General features: G+C 39.1%; 1 protein-coding gene across 1 annotated transcript; it reads left to right on the forward strand.

Annotated features, from left to right (window-relative positions):
- Positions 1-2,365: 2,365 nt before the first annotated feature.
- Positions 2,366-12,310, forward strand: LOC144705836 (cytidine/deoxycytidylate deaminase family protein). Its single transcript, XM_078578666.1, has 9 exons — positions 2,366-2,752; positions 3,420-3,554; positions 3,745-3,844; positions 3,958-4,083; positions 4,661-4,974; positions 6,019-6,138; positions 6,488-6,721; positions 6,811-6,936; positions 11,851-12,310. The coding sequence occupies exons 1-9, from the start codon at positions 2,387-2,389 to the stop codon at positions 12,085-12,087; spliced, it is 1,758 nt and encodes a 585-aa protein (XP_078434792.1). The 5' UTR covers positions 2,366-2,386; the 3' UTR covers positions 12,088-12,310.
- Positions 12,311-17,208: the final 4,898 nt, after the last annotated feature.

Raw genomic sequence — 17,208 nt, forward strand, 5'->3', positions numbered from 1 at the left:
TGAATTCATTTGGCAATTTAATAAGAAGAGAAGACTATACTGAAAAAAATTGTGATTTCATTCTGGGGCTTGAAAATATTCATATGTTCTGGTTCATCATCGGTGGAAGACCATCTAGTAGGGCAGTCTATGGGGATCCTCCTTACATTCGACATATTTAGCAGTCTGTAGTATGCGAAGTACTTCGCCTCTTGCCTCGTCGATCCTCGTACAGCAATCACCACCTCTCTTAGGCGTCGAACCACATCCCCCAAGGAAATTTCTTGAAAATCATTTTCCTCTGCATCGATCGGAGCATCTAGGGCTGTGAGGTCTACTTCGTCGACGAAACTTGGCTCGGGTCATCTTCGACGACATTGAGAGCCTTCAATCCGGCCTGCATAACCAAGTTGATGACATGCGCAATGCACAGAACATGCCTCTTTGCAGTGAAACGGGCATTCAATGGCAGCAACTCTCGTTCCAATATCGCCATCATTGTTGCATTATTTGAAGCATTGTCCGTCGTAATAGCGCAGAGCTTCTCCGACAGCTTAAATTCTGCCAAAACTTCTAGTACAATCTCGCTCAAGCACTCGCCAGTGTGGGATCCCTCCAACTGTCGTATCGCCAGTACACATTCACACATTTTCCATTCCGTGTCCACCCAATGAACAGTGAGCCCTACAAATGATATTCGATTCTGCGAAGTCCAACAATCTATAGGGATGGCGACTCTATCAGCACTCTCTAGAGAGTCACGAATACTGCTCTTCAACTCAACATACATCTTGAAAGCCTTTTCCTTAACAGCCCTTGTCGATGGAATGGAGATCTCTTCTTGAGCAATGTATCGAAGCAGTCGGATAAAATATTTCTTACACACAATGTTCCATGGTGATGCTGACTGACAGATGAAACGCAAAGATAAATAGAACAAGGGATAGAGACACATAAAGAGAGGTAGAGAGCGCAAGAGAAATAGAACAAGGAATAGAGACACATAGAGAGAGGGCAAGAGAGACTGAAAGAATGGTGGAAGACTGATATAGAGAAAGCGAGCAAGAGGAACAGAAAGAGAAAGAGACTAAGAGAGAGGGAGAGAGATAGAGAGGTAGAGAAACATAAAGACTAAAGAATTACAGAGAGACAGGACAGGAGAAACAGAAAGATATACAGATATAGGTAGAGAGCGCAAGAGAAATAGAACAAGGGATAGAGACACATAGAGAGAGGGCAAGAGAGACTGAAAGAATGGTGGAAGACTGATATAGAGAGAGCGAGCAAGAGGAACAGAAAGAGAAAGGGACTAAGAGAGAGGGAGAAAACAATAGTAACAAAACAATCGTAGGAGAGAGGGACCAAGAGAAACAGACAAAAAGATAGAAATGGAGAATGAAAATACACTCTTATGAAGGAGAAAAAGTCATTTTGGCTGCAAGAGAGCTCGTTTCCAGAGATTCAATTGTTGTTTAAGAAACAGTTCAGGAATGCTCAGGTGGAAAACTCTGGAAAAAACGAATTCTGATTCCTAAATAAAACAAAATAAAACGAAATAACACCAGAGCCGTTGAAACTATCAATCTGCATTACAAGAGAGTAAAATTTCGGTGCAAACAGTGTCAGCAATTTAATCAACCAATCAAACAATATTCAACCAGGAGATTTGGGATTAACTGAATCCCTAATCAAACAAATACTCTTTGCGGAGCACTCTGAAAATGTAGTCCGCTTGCAATAGAATTCATAATGGAGAACCAGAATCGCAAAACCCCTGGTCTAAGAGAGAAATCGTGTGGCATTTGCTTACTTGCAGGATTGAGCAGGTGAAGACTGAAGAGTAATTGGAGAAGAACGCCCAGATCGAGTTGCCCTCACTTTGACCGTCCTCTGATTCCGCTGATACAGTACAGAGCTGCCAAATCCGCGGGAGGAAGACGTGAAGGAGTCCACACGAGGAGGCGGGGAGAAATGCGTGAAACCACCGTTGTAGAGAGGAGACGGGATTCAAGAGCAGGGGAGGGAGACTGAAAAAAACTCTGAAGAAACACACTCGAACTGTCGAACAAAGGGTAACAGGTTTTTTTTCCCTTAAAAAAACCCCTTGAATTAATTCGCACCATTCGAACAAAGCGAACCGCACAGCCCCGTGTGCGAATTCTGTTCTTTTTCAGTTGTGTTCTGTTCGTAAATCCGAACAGTTCGGGCAATTCGCGCCAATTCGCACCATCCGAACAGAACGCGCATGTCTGTCTGCCTATCTATATATATATATATATATCTATCTATCTGTCTGCCTATCTATATATATATCTCTACCTATATATATTTATATATCTAGCTATCTCTCTGTCCTATCTATCTACGCTATGTTGATATATTGTCCTCTCACCACCTTAGACGACTGATGGCGCTATCATTCTCAAGCGGCGGCGGAGTTTTTCGGGCAGTATCATGCTTGGGCCGAGGTTCGCCTACCGATCGATCTCCCCTCGCCGCCAGCCAGGCGGTGGATGCTGTTCACCTCCGCCGAGCAGCGGAGATGGCGGATTTCTCCTCGGGATTGACTTCTCCGCATCCCAATTACGGCTGCGTGATAGTCAATGGTGGCAACGTTGCAGGAGAAGGATTCCTCTACGCGCAGGGCACGAAGTGTGCTGAGTTGCAGGCGGTGGAGGCAGCGGGCGAACGATGCCGGGGTGCTACGGCGTACCTTAATTTGGAACCGGGAGACTGTTACGCTGATCAGACTCCGGTCACTGCTCTTCTGAAGGTGTGGCGGTCTTGCATGAAATGCCTGTATATTTGATTCTTTTGAACCTCTGCATTTTTTATGGGTATTTAAGATCCAAATTCCGTTTTACGTCGTGGTACTGGTAGCCGGATTCTACGGTCTTGGCATTCTTCGTGAAGTATCTCAGTTTTTGAGCCATATGGTTCGCTGAAATACGATGTGATTTGGACTGATACTTGCCGTTTTTACTTGGAACATATCGTTTAGATCTTCGTGTCCTTGCGGTGGGATAATTACATTTCTAGGGAATAATTGCCCTGGACAGTTTCTCTTAAGACTTCAGAATTTGGTGGACATTGATCCAGACAAAATATTTCAACCACTAGAAATGTTTGACTGACTAATGGATCTGCAATTCATCTCCGCCCTTCATTTTTTGCCTATTGCATTTTTTATCTTATCTGATTTGGTTTCTGGCTCTCGTTTCTTCATATTGACATTACTGCCTACTTGAGTATGTTATTTTCATGAGCGAGAGATATTTATCTGTAGAACAAGTCGTGCCTATTTTTTGACGAAAATGTCCATTTTTTCTGCATGTTGGTTTTATGTTTTTTCTTCAAAATTATATATTAGTTCTATTATTATTTTCTCTGAGAAAATGAAAATTTATTGTTTTTCTGTAAACGGGCTTTTTCTCAATTAGGCAGGAATCTCAAGAGTTGTGGTTGGACTTAGGCATCCGCTTTCACATTTAAGAGGCCAAGCAATCAATGTTCTTAGAACGGAAGGAGTGCAGGTTGATGTTCTCGGAGAGAATTTGCAGAGCAATGTTTATGAGGTGAGAAAAGAATCAATGTTTATGGGAACCTTTCAAATTTCATGATGCAATTTACTCAAGCATTTTTATAAACATCGTATATACTTTTATCATGCTATTCATATTTATTTTTAAAAATTCACCTGCACGAGTCGTGCCTATTGATTTACCCTTGGGCAATTGAATAATAGTTCTAAGGTGCATGTTCCAGGAGGCTCTAAAATCCTGCCTTCTCGTCAATACTCCCTTGCTTTTTAGAGCTGCGCATCATGTGCCATTCTCGATTCTTAAATATGCTATGACGTTGGATGGTGAGGTTTGTCCTTACTCGCTTGTCATTTATTTTTATGGAAATTCTATTTAATTTAAAAATAAAATAGCTATAGTGCATATCGTGATACCTTTTTATCTGTGCGGGATGTAGGAAAAATTGCTACGAGCAGTGGACATGCATCTTGGGTTAGCAGCGCGCAGTCCCGGGCCCGAGTTTTTGAATTACGGGCTAGAAGTGATGCTGTAATTGTGGGAGGAAACACTGTACGTTGTGATGGTGTGTGTTTTATCTACACTCAAGTCCTCTAGGCAAATGTGATAAAGTCTTGATATGAACCCCAAAACCTTGACAGGGAAATTTCTCTCTTTCATCCTTATTAGACCTCTATAAATACATGTAGCTCCATCATTTGAGGGCACACAAGAAGTAGTTCATGAATTTGCCTGGATATCCTCCCAAAGAGGTTGCATGCACCGTTCAGGGTGTTTTGTCATTTGATTTCTTTTATCTTTTTTCACAATCTATCTCTCATCCCATCTGAGATTCTCCATTGATAGAGATCTAGCACTCTAACAAGGACTCTATCAAGGAAGGTTTGTGGCAGGTAAGAGAGAATGGGATAAAAAGGAAGGTATAAAAAAATAATGACAACAGATACAGATCCGCATCTGTACTCCTTGGAAGGATTTCCCTTGAAAAGTCACAAACTACTTCTTGCCGGCCCTCAGTGAGAGAAGCTAGATGTATTTATAGATGTCTTATATGGCTAAAGACGGAAATACCACTGTCACGATTTGGGGATCCTATCCATCTCTATCTTTTCTCCTAACACTAACGATTCTGTTTGCTGCAGATCCACGGCTGACTAATAGGCTTAAAGAAGGACATGTCCCTATGCGCATGGTCATGTCACGGAGTCTTGACCTTCCCGAAAATGCAAATCTCTGGAACACATCTGAGGCTTATACGATTGTCGCCACACAAAGGGGTGCTCGCAGGGATTTTCAGAAATCTCTTGCTTCCAAGGGTGTTGAGGTGGTGGAGTTTGACGTGTTGAACCCTAGAGAACTAATGGAATATTGTTATGATCGCGGATATTTCTCTGTTCTGTGGGAATGTGGAGGCAGTCTTGCTGCCCCTGCAATTTCTTCCGGAGTGATTCACAAGGTATGGTCAAATTCAGCTTCCGTGACTTGATGTTCTAATGCTCTAAAGAGTCTTGTGAGAAAGCATAGGATTTATCCAAATAAGGTCGTGACACTAAATAGCAGAAAGACTTGTGAACGAGTGATTAATGTGATTGAGCGGTTTCTCTGTGTCCTCTATTAATATTTTGTCTTTGTTAGTCTTTGTTCTATTAATATTGAGAATGGTTAGCCTACTGTCCTTTTTTTTTCATATTTCTCATGGATTAAGGACCATCTGTATTTATTCAAATATAAAAAATTAGGATGATAATTGCTTCAAATTCAAAGATAATCTGCGGATCCAAGTTTAAGCAGAGTTTTATCCCATATATGCTATGTGTCTGCGTCCATTTCATGATGATCATTCGAGATCCAATCCTATGTGTCTTTTGGCACCTCATGTAAAGGGCCGTATGTGTTCTAATCCTTCCGTGCTCAGTAGTCGAATCAAGGAAGATAAGAGAAATAGAAGGGAAGTTGTTCAATCAAATTATCCTATCACAGAAGAACAAGATAAAAGATGACACAAACGCAGAAGAAAGATGGCAAAATTTTACCCCCTGTGCATTAACTTGAGATCTCTGAGCTCCCCTTGATTTGCATCTTGGTTCCAGATTTTGCTGCTGCTATGCAGTTTGAAAGTTAGATCATAATTAGGAAAGCTTCGTTTTATTTTAGAACCGGCAAGGGCTTTCTCACTCCTAAAACCTAGAGACAGGTATATCATTCTAGTTAACCGAACGCTGGTTTTTGGTTGATATCTGAATTGATCCCATTCTTTAAGTTCTTCAGGAGGGCCGATAGTTAGTGCGATTAGGAAGGATGCTCTGTTGTTCTTTGACTATAACCCCTATAAAGGGAGTTCAACGCTTGTTCTCTTCCATGTTTATCTACTTTGGTATTCTGACATATCTGTCTTCCCACCTTCAAGTGGTTGAATTCTACATGCATGATGTTAAATTGGGTCAATGTGATTTGTTTATTTTCTAATGTTAGTTTTAGGTGTTGTCCACTGTCATCGCAGGTGTTCACCTTTGTTGCTCCAAAAATCATTGGAGGTGCAAAGGCCCCTTCTCCTGTTGGAGAATTGGGAATGGTCGAAATGACACAAGCCCTGAATCTGATTGATGTCTCTTATGAACAGGTATTTTCTGAGTTCTGTCAGTATTAATTTGGCTCATCTAAAGGTCCTGATATTTAATATTGCAGGGCTTAAATTTTAATAGATTTCCAGGATCCAGTGGCTATAAATGTTAAAAATAAAGCCCTAGAAAAGCGTGATTTTCTACAGAATATTTGTCTCCTGTAGACAGATGGAGAGATAAATTTACACAAAGCACTCTGCTAAAGTAGGGATGAAAACTTTATCCCTGACCATCTGGCTATAAGGATCCTCTCTTTTTTTTAGCAAAATATTTGTCATCAGTTCCCAATATGCATTTAACGTTTCATGGGTCACCATAATGTAGGTCTCTTCCTTTTTTTGATGACAGATAGGACCAGATATGCTCATTAGTGGTTTTCTCCATCCTATCCCTGACCTTTCACCAGTAATCCCTTCAGCTGACAATGTTGTGGTGACGGATTCGTATGATGTAAATATCATATCCTTCTACAAGACTTGGGATTCTTATGGAGCATTTTCAAACTTCTCTCCCCATCCTATACAAATGCCAGATGAGAATGGAAATGACCTAACATGGCCATCGGTTGAGCATTATTATCAGGTAAAGACATTATAATGTTTAGTCATTAATATGAATTTTTGGCATAAATTGAGCTGCTGACCATTTTTTTACCCCATCAATTTCCGCAGGCACAAAAGTTTGATGGGGTTGATGATCAATTGGCAATTGACTGTGTTCAGAAAATAAAGGCGGCACGGAGCCCTGAGGAAGCTGCACGAATTGGTAGATCTGCGCAGAGGAAATATCCTCATCTGGTAAATGAATTTCTGATTTAATGATCAGTTGTTTTGGTTTACTTATAAATTTATACTTTGTCTTTCTTTTTTTGAAACCGAGCTAAGGCAGGGAGCTTAACCTAATTTATGATATCTCAGAAAACGCTTGTTTCATGTGACAAGGATGCGATGCTTTGCCAGCTTTGCACGCGACCATTTAATTATCCATCGCCAATTCTTATTTGCTTTGTGCTTATCCATTTCCTAGTTTGAATACAATGAGCAAAAAAGGTTACGCCGTTATTTTCCGATAGAAGACTTGGCTCGTATTATATACAGTGCATAGGCATTCACTCCTTTTATGAATTTTCTGCTTGCTTTCTGATAAACAGCTTCTTTTCCAAGATTTACCGAAGAGGGAAAAGAAAAAACAAATAGGGACACAAAGTCCATAATATAGCATGTATGAGAAAGCTATAAATAAGGATGATTGGAAGGGAGCAGGGTACATTCGATCTTTTTACAAGAATTACTTGCTGGGAGCAACCGGTGGATGGTTAACAGGATCAGGCCTGGTGTCCAGAAGGGGGGGGTTCTGATACGAACCTTGATCTAGGTTCGTATCGGAAGGAGGGTAGAGGGCGAGGCGAGGTAGACGTTCCTGGGGTAGGAGAGTCGAAACGGGAATGGTAGGAGGGGTCGAACAGACGGGGCAGGGATCGACCAGGGACGAGCCGCCTCATGATGTGGTGAAGGGTTGACGATCGCGGGGACGGGGATCGTAGGAGACTAGAAGAGAACTGAACGGCAATGGTAGGGATCGGATTGGAGGGGAGCTGGCTGAAGATCAGGTGAGACGATCACGGGATAGGGGATCGCTGGACGGTCAATGGGTCGGGACCGAGACGAAGAGGATTGAGATAGTGAGCCAAGAGGTCAATCTTACCTTCAGTCTTGACTGCCCTCCTCAATGGAGGGCTACACAAATTTATAAGAAAAGGAAGCAATCTACCCTAAACATGAAATGACTAAAATGCCCATAGTGGGGTAAACTTCCTAAGATACCCTTTGGGGGTAGAGGATCGTATCAGGTTCTCAACTTGAGATCTCCATTGATCTCCTTCCTACCTCAATTCTACGTCTCTCTCAATTGTTGATACTCTCCACAGACCTTGTATTTTTACATCTATCAGTGTTCTATTGATAAAAATCTCACATTGTCTTTTTTATTCAAATGGCATGGATTCTTGATCATATCACTTTCTTAGTTGCCAGTAATGATGAGGGCATTTTCTGTAACTTCTGAGGAAAGGAATGTTGGGAAACAATGAATAAATGTTCCCTCCATTAATAGAGCCAAATTAACGCTTATCCACGAACATTTCCTGAAGAGCCGTGGTCCTTTTTAATCGTGTAGAGAGTCTGGCTGACGAGACCTTTTGAAGCGATGTTACTGTGAAACCGGCTTTTAAAGAGAAGCCACTAAACGACAGGGGAAGCACTTCCAAGCCTGATTATCAAATAACAGAGTCGTTGAGAATGATGGCACTTCCAACCCTGATTCTCGTTGTGTCACTTTCTGTGAAATTAAATACAGGAAGACAGAATGTGGGCCGGCTGGTAGTATCCCCACTGCCCTACCTGGAACAGGATTTGGGTTGTAAAAGTTTTTCCATCTGCCAAATATGAAAATAACTACACTGAAGACCCTACTAAAATACAAAAAATAGCAAACTACCCTTCTCATCTAACACTTTCCCCTCTTGCTGGTAAGAGAAGAATCTCATTGCCAGCTTAGAGATAGGTTGCAGGGAGTAAAACGAACATATTAGCAAGGTGAGGATGAATGGGAAATGGTCTCCTTGTATCAAATGCTGTCAAACTTTTTGGAGGTGATGCTCCTGCTATGATGCTCCTAGTTCTCTTCATCGCAAGGGGTAGACTTGGGAATATTTCTCCTGTTGCACAAGTTAAGCCTCTGCTTGACTCCATTGACTCTCAACCCTCTCCTTGGTTCGACGCTCAACGTCTTGTAGCAGGTGAAAGATTCTGTCCTGATTGGTGGCAAATTGATCTCAAATTTTCATTCTGAGATGTGAATATTCTCCCTTAACTCGCATATGAGAAAGACCAGGTGTGGATGCTGCAATGCTTGATGTCTTCTTTCAAAGGGCAACGTTATTGTGGAAATTCCCACCGACATTGTCTTCCAGAGGCTGGTGTGGCATGGAAACTTTTGCACTTTCCCTTGGTGCATCATGGTCTACTGTTAAGCATCATGTAGTTTTCTCCAGCTTTAACTTTTTTCCTGCCAGATAACCTCCCAAGCTCCGAGCTGTTATGCTGGATGATGCCATGTCCCAGTCTTGTTCTGGGATTGAGATATTTCCTTTCTTTTGTATATATTTCTTTGTATTCCTTTCTTTGTTTGTAAGGGTGGGCCCAGTACATAAGATGCCCACTCTGCTCCGTTTCCACAACTCACCTTTTAGCACATGCGACTCATTGAGTTGCTTTTGCTTGTGGTGCTTTTTCGTTTTGCCAATTTCTCATTGGCGGCTAGGGTGACACTAACTGACATAGCATCAGAGCGGCAACGTGGAGATCTTAATGCCAGTTGGGTTGGAAAAGCAGGTGAAGGTAATAGCTTAGCACCTGTTCTCTCATACCTGACAACCTGCAATGCAAAGGTGGACGAGAAGCGCAATTAGGAGAAGAGGCGAGACTTCCCAGCATTGATGAAGTCGATTCGACTATTATCAAAAGTAAAGATTATGAAGAGGGAATTAGAGGAGACCACTGATATGACAAAGGCGAGTTCAGAGGATCAAGGATCACTCGGATCAAGAAAGGATGGTACACCTTATATTTTCAGAGCTTCTTAAGTTTGATGGTTTTAACACACGGCATAAGGGTAATTCTGTGGATATGATTCTTGAAGGTAGAGATCTTTCTGAATATTTATTCATCACAGTTAACCCAAGATTGCAGGTCATACGTATGGACGAAGACGGCAACCTTATTGGGGTGTGGCTCCAAGGGATTATCCTTGATAATGAATGCATGAATTTTATGTTGCTGACAACTACAAAGGGGATCTCTGATCAGGCATTTAAAGGCAGAACTAAAGGGAAAGATTGGCGGGTATACAGCATGGTCACCAAGGCTGTGATAAGGTACTCCAGGGTTCTTATCGTAGAAGATAGGAATAGAAGGGACCTGGTGGTAAGATCGTCACTGCGAACTCTGAGAGAGAGAGAGAGAGAGATCATTGGCAGAGGGAGGTAGGTAGCGGGAAGACATCGCCAGAGAAGGAGATACGAGATCCAACCACATCCATTTACTTTTTGGCTGCCATTCTAAAGGGCGGGCTGCCCTGTTTAAAGAGGAATACAGGCAGACTGGAAATGATGAAAATACTCCTAGAGGGTAAAATGCAGAGACTTCCCTAGATGTGATGGGGATCGTTGCAGGGGGCCAAGTGGATACAAAGAGACCAGACTGTCGCCGTTGTTGTCAATGAGCTACAAGCTCTTTGACGAGAGATTGATCACTATCATTTTCTCAGAGATCCTGACTTAGAAGAATTTCTGTGTAAAAAGAAAGAGTGAACCAAAAAATTCTTTATGGGTCTGAATATTGAATCTGAAAAACCTGAATAATTAGATCTTGAACTGGGAAAATGTATCTAATCTGGAAGAAGCCATTAGAATTCTGAGAGAAGAAGGCTGGGCCTATTGTCTGATTTGACTGGAGAGGACAAGTGGAACAGGACTCATGGCAAAGACAGTACCACAAAAATCTCTGTGACCCAGGCTGTGAAAGGTTCAGAAGTGGAAAGTGCGGCTGCAGCCGCAATCATCTGAGGGCATGTTCTGGAAGCATTGCAAGAAGTGAAAACAGAATATTGACCAATGCTAGAAATTCCAATATGCCCCCTCTAGCAGAGTAATAAGGCAAATATTACAGCTCAAGAAGGTGCCGAGGAAGACTAAAGTGATACCCGGCAACGCAGGGGGTGAAATTCATGCTCTGAGGAGAGAGTTGAGAGGCTCAGTTCACTATTGGAATCTGCCTCCATGGCAGGATCAGGTAGTCACCGTACCTCTTTTGCGTTCCATACATCTATTTTAAGTATGAACGTCATATGAAAGGCCGAAGGGGATGCATTGCTCTTTTACATCCAATGAGATCCTTTCTCCATCTCAGGATTTCTCTACATTCTGACTTCAATGGATAAGGTTGAAGCCATCATACTTCAGGGACAGGAATATCTGGGATGTAGAGTTATCTGAACATTTCCCCAGAATTCAGTGACTAGAAGGGCCTGGAAAGACAAGATATTTCGGATCAAAATGGGATTCTTATATCTCTGGATAACACTAGGGCATTTTTACAGAGGCAAAACAAGAAGGTTAAAAAAACACAGAGGTATCATAAGAATAGTTAAAAACTCAAATGGAAGATATGGTCAGTAAGCAACATCAACAGAGGATATTTTGTTTGGAAATCAAGTTTAATAAGGGCATCGATGGGAAGTTTGTTGAGCACTGGCTTCGGCTACAGATAACTTGGCACTAAGTGTTTGTTTTGAAGAATCGTCCTTGTTTTCTCATACTAGTGTAATTGGGCATGGAAGAGGTTTGAAAAACCCGTGTTTATTCTGTGTAGCATAAGTTGTCGGTCTGAATAGGATTAAAGACGCAGAGATGATACTCTCGACGTAAAGTTGAGAAATGATATTCATTTGCAAGGTCCCCTTTGTTTCTATTTCTTTCTTCTATCCACAAATTACTCTGAATATTTGAATTCACGAATTTTCCAGTCTTGTAATTACGGGTTCTCATTTTTATGTCTACTACTCCAGTCTACTGTGTGTGTGAGAGCGTGTTCTTTGACTTTTGTGTAATTCTGAAAAAATCATTCTGAACATATTCCTGCATTTACTTTCAGGTCCAGCCAAATTGGGACTCCATAAAAGTTGAGGTGATGTACAAGGCACTCAAGTGCAAGTTCTCCACTTATTTATACTTGAATTCTCTGCTACTTTCGACAATGGGTTCTGTCCTTGTTGAAGCATCGCCACACGATCTTTTTTGGGGTGGCGGCCGTGATGGAGAAGGCTTGAATTATTTAGGCCGGCTACTAATGCAACTTCGGTCTGAGATTTTGGCGGAGCAAACAACATAATATCAACATTCTGGTGAGTTTACTTGGCAATACAATGGCACTTTGGTCTCCTGAGGCATTTTATTTTTTGGTCATTAGGGTAGTTTCCCCCCTTCCCTTTGAATATATATGTAGCCCTCCCTTTAGGAGGAGAGTCAAGAATGATGATTTTGAGTCAGAACTTGGAGTAGTTTACATCTACAGAAGATGAGCTATTTTATACTTACTGCCCATTTGACCTACATATTCTAAGATTCTTTCCTTTGGTTAGGCCAATATCTTGCCATTTGGCCGTTGTCAAATAGATATTTGGTGATGATATTGATGATGAATTTGCCAGGGTCACTCATCTGTGACTCTAGGGTTGACAATGATGAATCATCATCCACACCTGTCGGTGGACAACGATGATGAAATGAGGAATGAATTTAGAGAGGGGGGGGAGTGATTTTTGAGAGTGATAGGTGAGACTTTGAGTGAGATGGAGGCAGAAAATAAAATGAACAAAGAAAGAATGTCTGATATCCGCAATTCGTCCCTTATTCATACAGTTCCAATTTAAAAGCCATTTTGGATTCATTAAATATAGGCGTCCAAGTCAGTTCAGGATATATCAAAAATCTCCAATCATATTTTCCCAATTTTAGTTTTCTCCATCAAATCACACATGGATTTCTTTCTCTAAAATATAGACCACAATTATTCAAAACTTAGTTATGTAAGAGCCTCAATCAGTTTATATTAAATGTTGTGAATTTTTTAGCTATAAATCTCATCTCTCCTAATATGTAGTTATACCATTCAAGGTAAGTCTGTGAAACACAAACAATATGAGAATAAATATACCTCCGTTATGTTTTATTATTCTTTATTTTTTAAACTGATAAATATATATACCTTATTTATTTCTTTATTATTATTTATTTATCTTTTATGGAATTGTTATTATCTTGAAAAACAATTGTGACAGTAAATTCTTCATTTTTCTTTCTCTTCTCATTGTTATTGAAAGTGACTCATTTATTTCATGTACGTTTAATTTTAAAAGAAAATCAGGAAAACCAAAAGAATATAAAAGATGAAGAATTGAAAATAAATAAAAAAATGACTCTAGAAGTCTTTTGAAATTATTTTTATTTATCATTTATCTCCAATGTTTCTGCATAAAATAATAAATATATTATCTCTATGGATCTGTAACAAATGAATAAATGTTAATTAATAAACAATTACCCATAAAATTCTCAACAAATGAATTGATCATGAATTTTGTGAATAAGCTACATTTATCTCATCCAAAACATGTGGTGGAATTGATAAAGTTAGTTCTTGAGAGAGAGACAGGAGAAAAGGCAGATGCCCTTTTATTCCATAGCTCTCCGATGTCACTCAAAACCGTATATTAACATAGGTGTGAATGGCTCATTGTCTCCTGTTTGACAGACATACATGAAAAATCACTATAGTCCAATAACTTTATCCTTTTTTATTTTAGACGTAAATACTATAATGACAGATATTTTCATGATGGGAATTCTGGAAATTTTCAGATGTGACAATGTGATAGTATATCCAACATTAGTGTGATCTGAAACTTTTTGATTACTCCTCAAAGTTAAGTCAAAAGTTTTTACAGAAGTCATGATTAAACTAGATATGATTAAAATCTTTATAAATTCAAAAAAATAAATTTAAATCACTTTCCATTCTTTATTAACTGATAAAATGATATACTTAAAACGAAACGAATATAACATATGATTATTGCTCTTGTCATATGATTGGTTAAATAAAACCAGATTTATTGAAAGTCAGATTAATGGAAATTATGTAAAATGATATTCCTGTCCCAAAATCTTTCATATACAAAGTATTGGGTTTAATCCATTGACAGAACTGTCAAAAGTCAACTTTAGTTAGGGCTTCAATATATTTTGTATTAATTCCATGTATTTAATCCAAAAAATATTTATTTGTTCTCTATTTTTATTATTGATAGGTTATGGGTATTACTTAAATGGTGTAACATATATTGAACCAAGTCAAATTCCCTTATCCAATGGTTTTCATGTCTCTTTAAGATTATTTGGTTTTCTGATATTCGTCAAATTTCCACATTTGGATAAATTTTTTCAAATTCTTTAGCCTTAAATTTCAAAGTCAAATTTAAAATTTTCAATTATAAAATGAAAATTTTCTTTCAAGCACATTCAATTTACACCATTACTGAATCTTACACAATAAGATCGATGTTATGTTTAATGCATGATATATGAGAGTTAATTAAACTCACAAAGCCAACATTATTTTTTTAAATATCAGAAAGATACTTAGAAAAAGGGGAAAAGTTAATGCTCCACTTTTCCTTCTGCCAATGAGCTTTTATTGGGGTTTTCTCTCATAGTGGAAGCACTCACTACATTTGAAACATACTGAAAAATGTTAAAAGTTGAAAAAACTTCAATACACTGTTTGAAATATTTAAATTTGAAAAAAAAAAAAGCCGTTCATGAATATAAGCATTAAGTGCATTGCAATTTATATAAGTACCATGGGATAATCAGAAAATTCATCTATACATCTTAAAATTTCCAATCATAGGATTTCTTTGGTTTCTTACAAATATGTCATCTGAAACCCAAATATTAACTGAGATGTCATATTCATAACTCTATACTTATTGTATAGCACAATCAGGGTGTCATCATTATAAATAAATGAATATTTAATGGATGTATGGACAGATTTCATCCTGTAAGCACACATACCATTTTTGGTCAAGACATACCGATCCTTCCCAAAAGGTATTTTACTCCAAATCCTTCATGCTACTGCAGTTCTATTTCTTGTTCGAGACCACTACAGATGGAAGCCTCGCATCCATCTATTCTAAATCTCAAATCCTAGGGTGAAACAGGAGCAAGTATTGCGAGAAGTTAGATATGCTTAAATTACATGATAAACATTAGTGTAACCAATACTTGACACTGTATGAATGCTTTTGTTGGGTCCCATTCTATTGAAGACCCATTTTAAGAAAATGATGTATTTACTAGTCAGTAAGCCCCAGTTTCAACATCCCCTCTCTTTTGGGTTATTAGGGACCATGAGCTCAACACATTCATCGTTAGTTTTGGGTTATTTGATATATTTATTTTTTCATTCAGAAATTGTGATGTGCATGGTATTATTGTTATAAATGTTCCTCAATACACCATGCCAGGTTCACCCTACATGAATGGTGTTGCCAAGCGGCAAAATAGAACACTCCAAGATATGGTTAGAAGTATGCTTGCAGAATCGCTTCTTCCAATGAACCTCTGGGGCGAAGCACTCAAGACGGCTGCCTATTTACTTAATCGAATTCCAAAAAAGGCAACTAAGAAAACTCCATATGAGCTTTGGACGACTCGCAAACCAAGTTTGAAACATTTACACATTTGGGGTTGTCAAGCAGAAGCACGACCCCTATTGCCTAATGAACGGAAGCTTGACTCCAGAACTATCACTTGCTATTTTGTTGGATATTCTGAAATGTCTAAAGGTTTTAAATTTTATGACCCCACTACTAAAGCCATTTTTGAGACAATAAATGCTCATTTCTTTGATGATGTTGAGTTTGCAGGGGAAGATAAAGTTCATGACATTGTCTTTACTGAAGAATTAGATGATGCCCCTTTAGTCATTGTTGATGACCAAGAAGATGAATTAATCACACTTGGTGCACCAACAAAGGCACCACTAGTTCAGGATAATGCTTCATGCTCCTCTATTCTAGTTAAACAAACATCACAACCTCAAATACAAGTGTCCTTAAGTAGATCCACTAGAGAAAGAAAATCTACGATTCCGGATGACTAAATTGTTTTTCTCCAAGAACATGAGGCTGATTTTGAGATCATGGAAGATGATCCTCTTAATATAAAACAGGCCATGCAGAATTTCAACTCTCATAAGTGGATCGATGCCATGAACGAAGAAATAAAATCTATGGTTGACAATGACGTTTGGGATCTTGTCCCATTACCTGAAGGTAAGAAGCCCATTGGCTGCAAATGGATATTTAAAACCAAAAGGGATTCAAAGGGTAACATGGAAAGATATAAAGCTCGTCTTGTTGCAAAAGGTTTAACTCAGCGAGAAGGCATAGATTATAATGAGACTTCTTCTCCAGTTTCATCGAAAGACTCATTAGAATTATAATAGCACTTGTAGCGCATTTTAATCTTGAGCTACACCAGATGGATGTCAAGACTGCGTTTCTTAATGGAGACATTAATGAGACCATATATGGTTCAACCAGAAAACTTTGTGATCGTAGATCCAAAGTCAATGGTCTGCAAATTAAAGAAGTCCATCTATGGTCTAAAGCAAGCTTCTCGTCAATGGTATCAAAAATTTCATCGAATTATTGTATCTTTCGGTTTTGAGGCAAATTTAGCAGATGAATGTGTGTACCATAAGTTTAGTGGGAGTAAATACATATCTATCATCTTATATGTTGATGACATATTACTTGCCACAAACGATATATACCTACTTCATGACACGAAGAAATTTCTATCGAGTCATTTTGAGATGAAGGATCTCAGTGAAGCCTCATAAGTATTGGGTATTCAGATATATCGTGATCGCTCTCAAAATATCTTAGGTTTGTCTCAAAAGGGTATATTGAAAAAATCCTTAAACGATATGGCATGGAAGATTGTAAACCTCTAGACACCCCTATTGCTAAATGAGACAATTTTAGTCTCGATCAGTGTCCAAAGAACAATTTTGAAAGCCAGGAAATGCAAAAGATTCCTTATGCATCATCGGTGGGGAGTCTTATGTATGCACAAGTTTGTACACGCCCAAATATTGCTCATATTGTTGGTGTACTTGGTCGATATTTAAGTAATCCAGGTATGGATCATTGGAAAGCAACCAAGAGAGTTATGCGATACCTTCAGAGAACAAAAGGACATATGCTCACATACAAGAAATCAGATCACTTGGAGATCATTGGGTATTCTGATTCTGATTTTGCTGAATTCATTGATAGTAGAAAATCTACTTCACGCTATATTTTTCTGTTAGCAAGAGGAGCTATATCTTGGAGAAGTGCAAAGCAAGCATTGATAGCATCTTCTACTATGACAG

The sequence above is a fragment of the Wolffia australiana genome, chromosome 7 (genome assembly GCF_029677425.1).
Source record: "Wolffia australiana isolate 7733 chromosome 7, ASM2967742v1".
NCBI lineage: Eukaryota > Viridiplantae > Streptophyta > Magnoliopsida > Alismatales > Araceae > Wolffia > Wolffia australiana.

Coding starts and splice junctions, on each gene's coding strand:
- LOC144705836 (XM_078578666.1), top strand. CDS start 2,387: ATGGCGCTATCATTCTCAAGCGGCGGCGGAGTTTTTCGGGCAGTATCA. Junction 4,975..6,018: donor CTTCCGGAGTGATTCACAAG/GTATGGTCAAAT, acceptor CTGTCATCGCAG/GTGTTCACCTTTGTTGCTCC. Junction 6,937..11,850: donor AGAGGAAATATCCTCATCTG/GTAAATGAATTT, acceptor ATTTACTTTCAG/GTCCAGCCAAATTGGGACTC.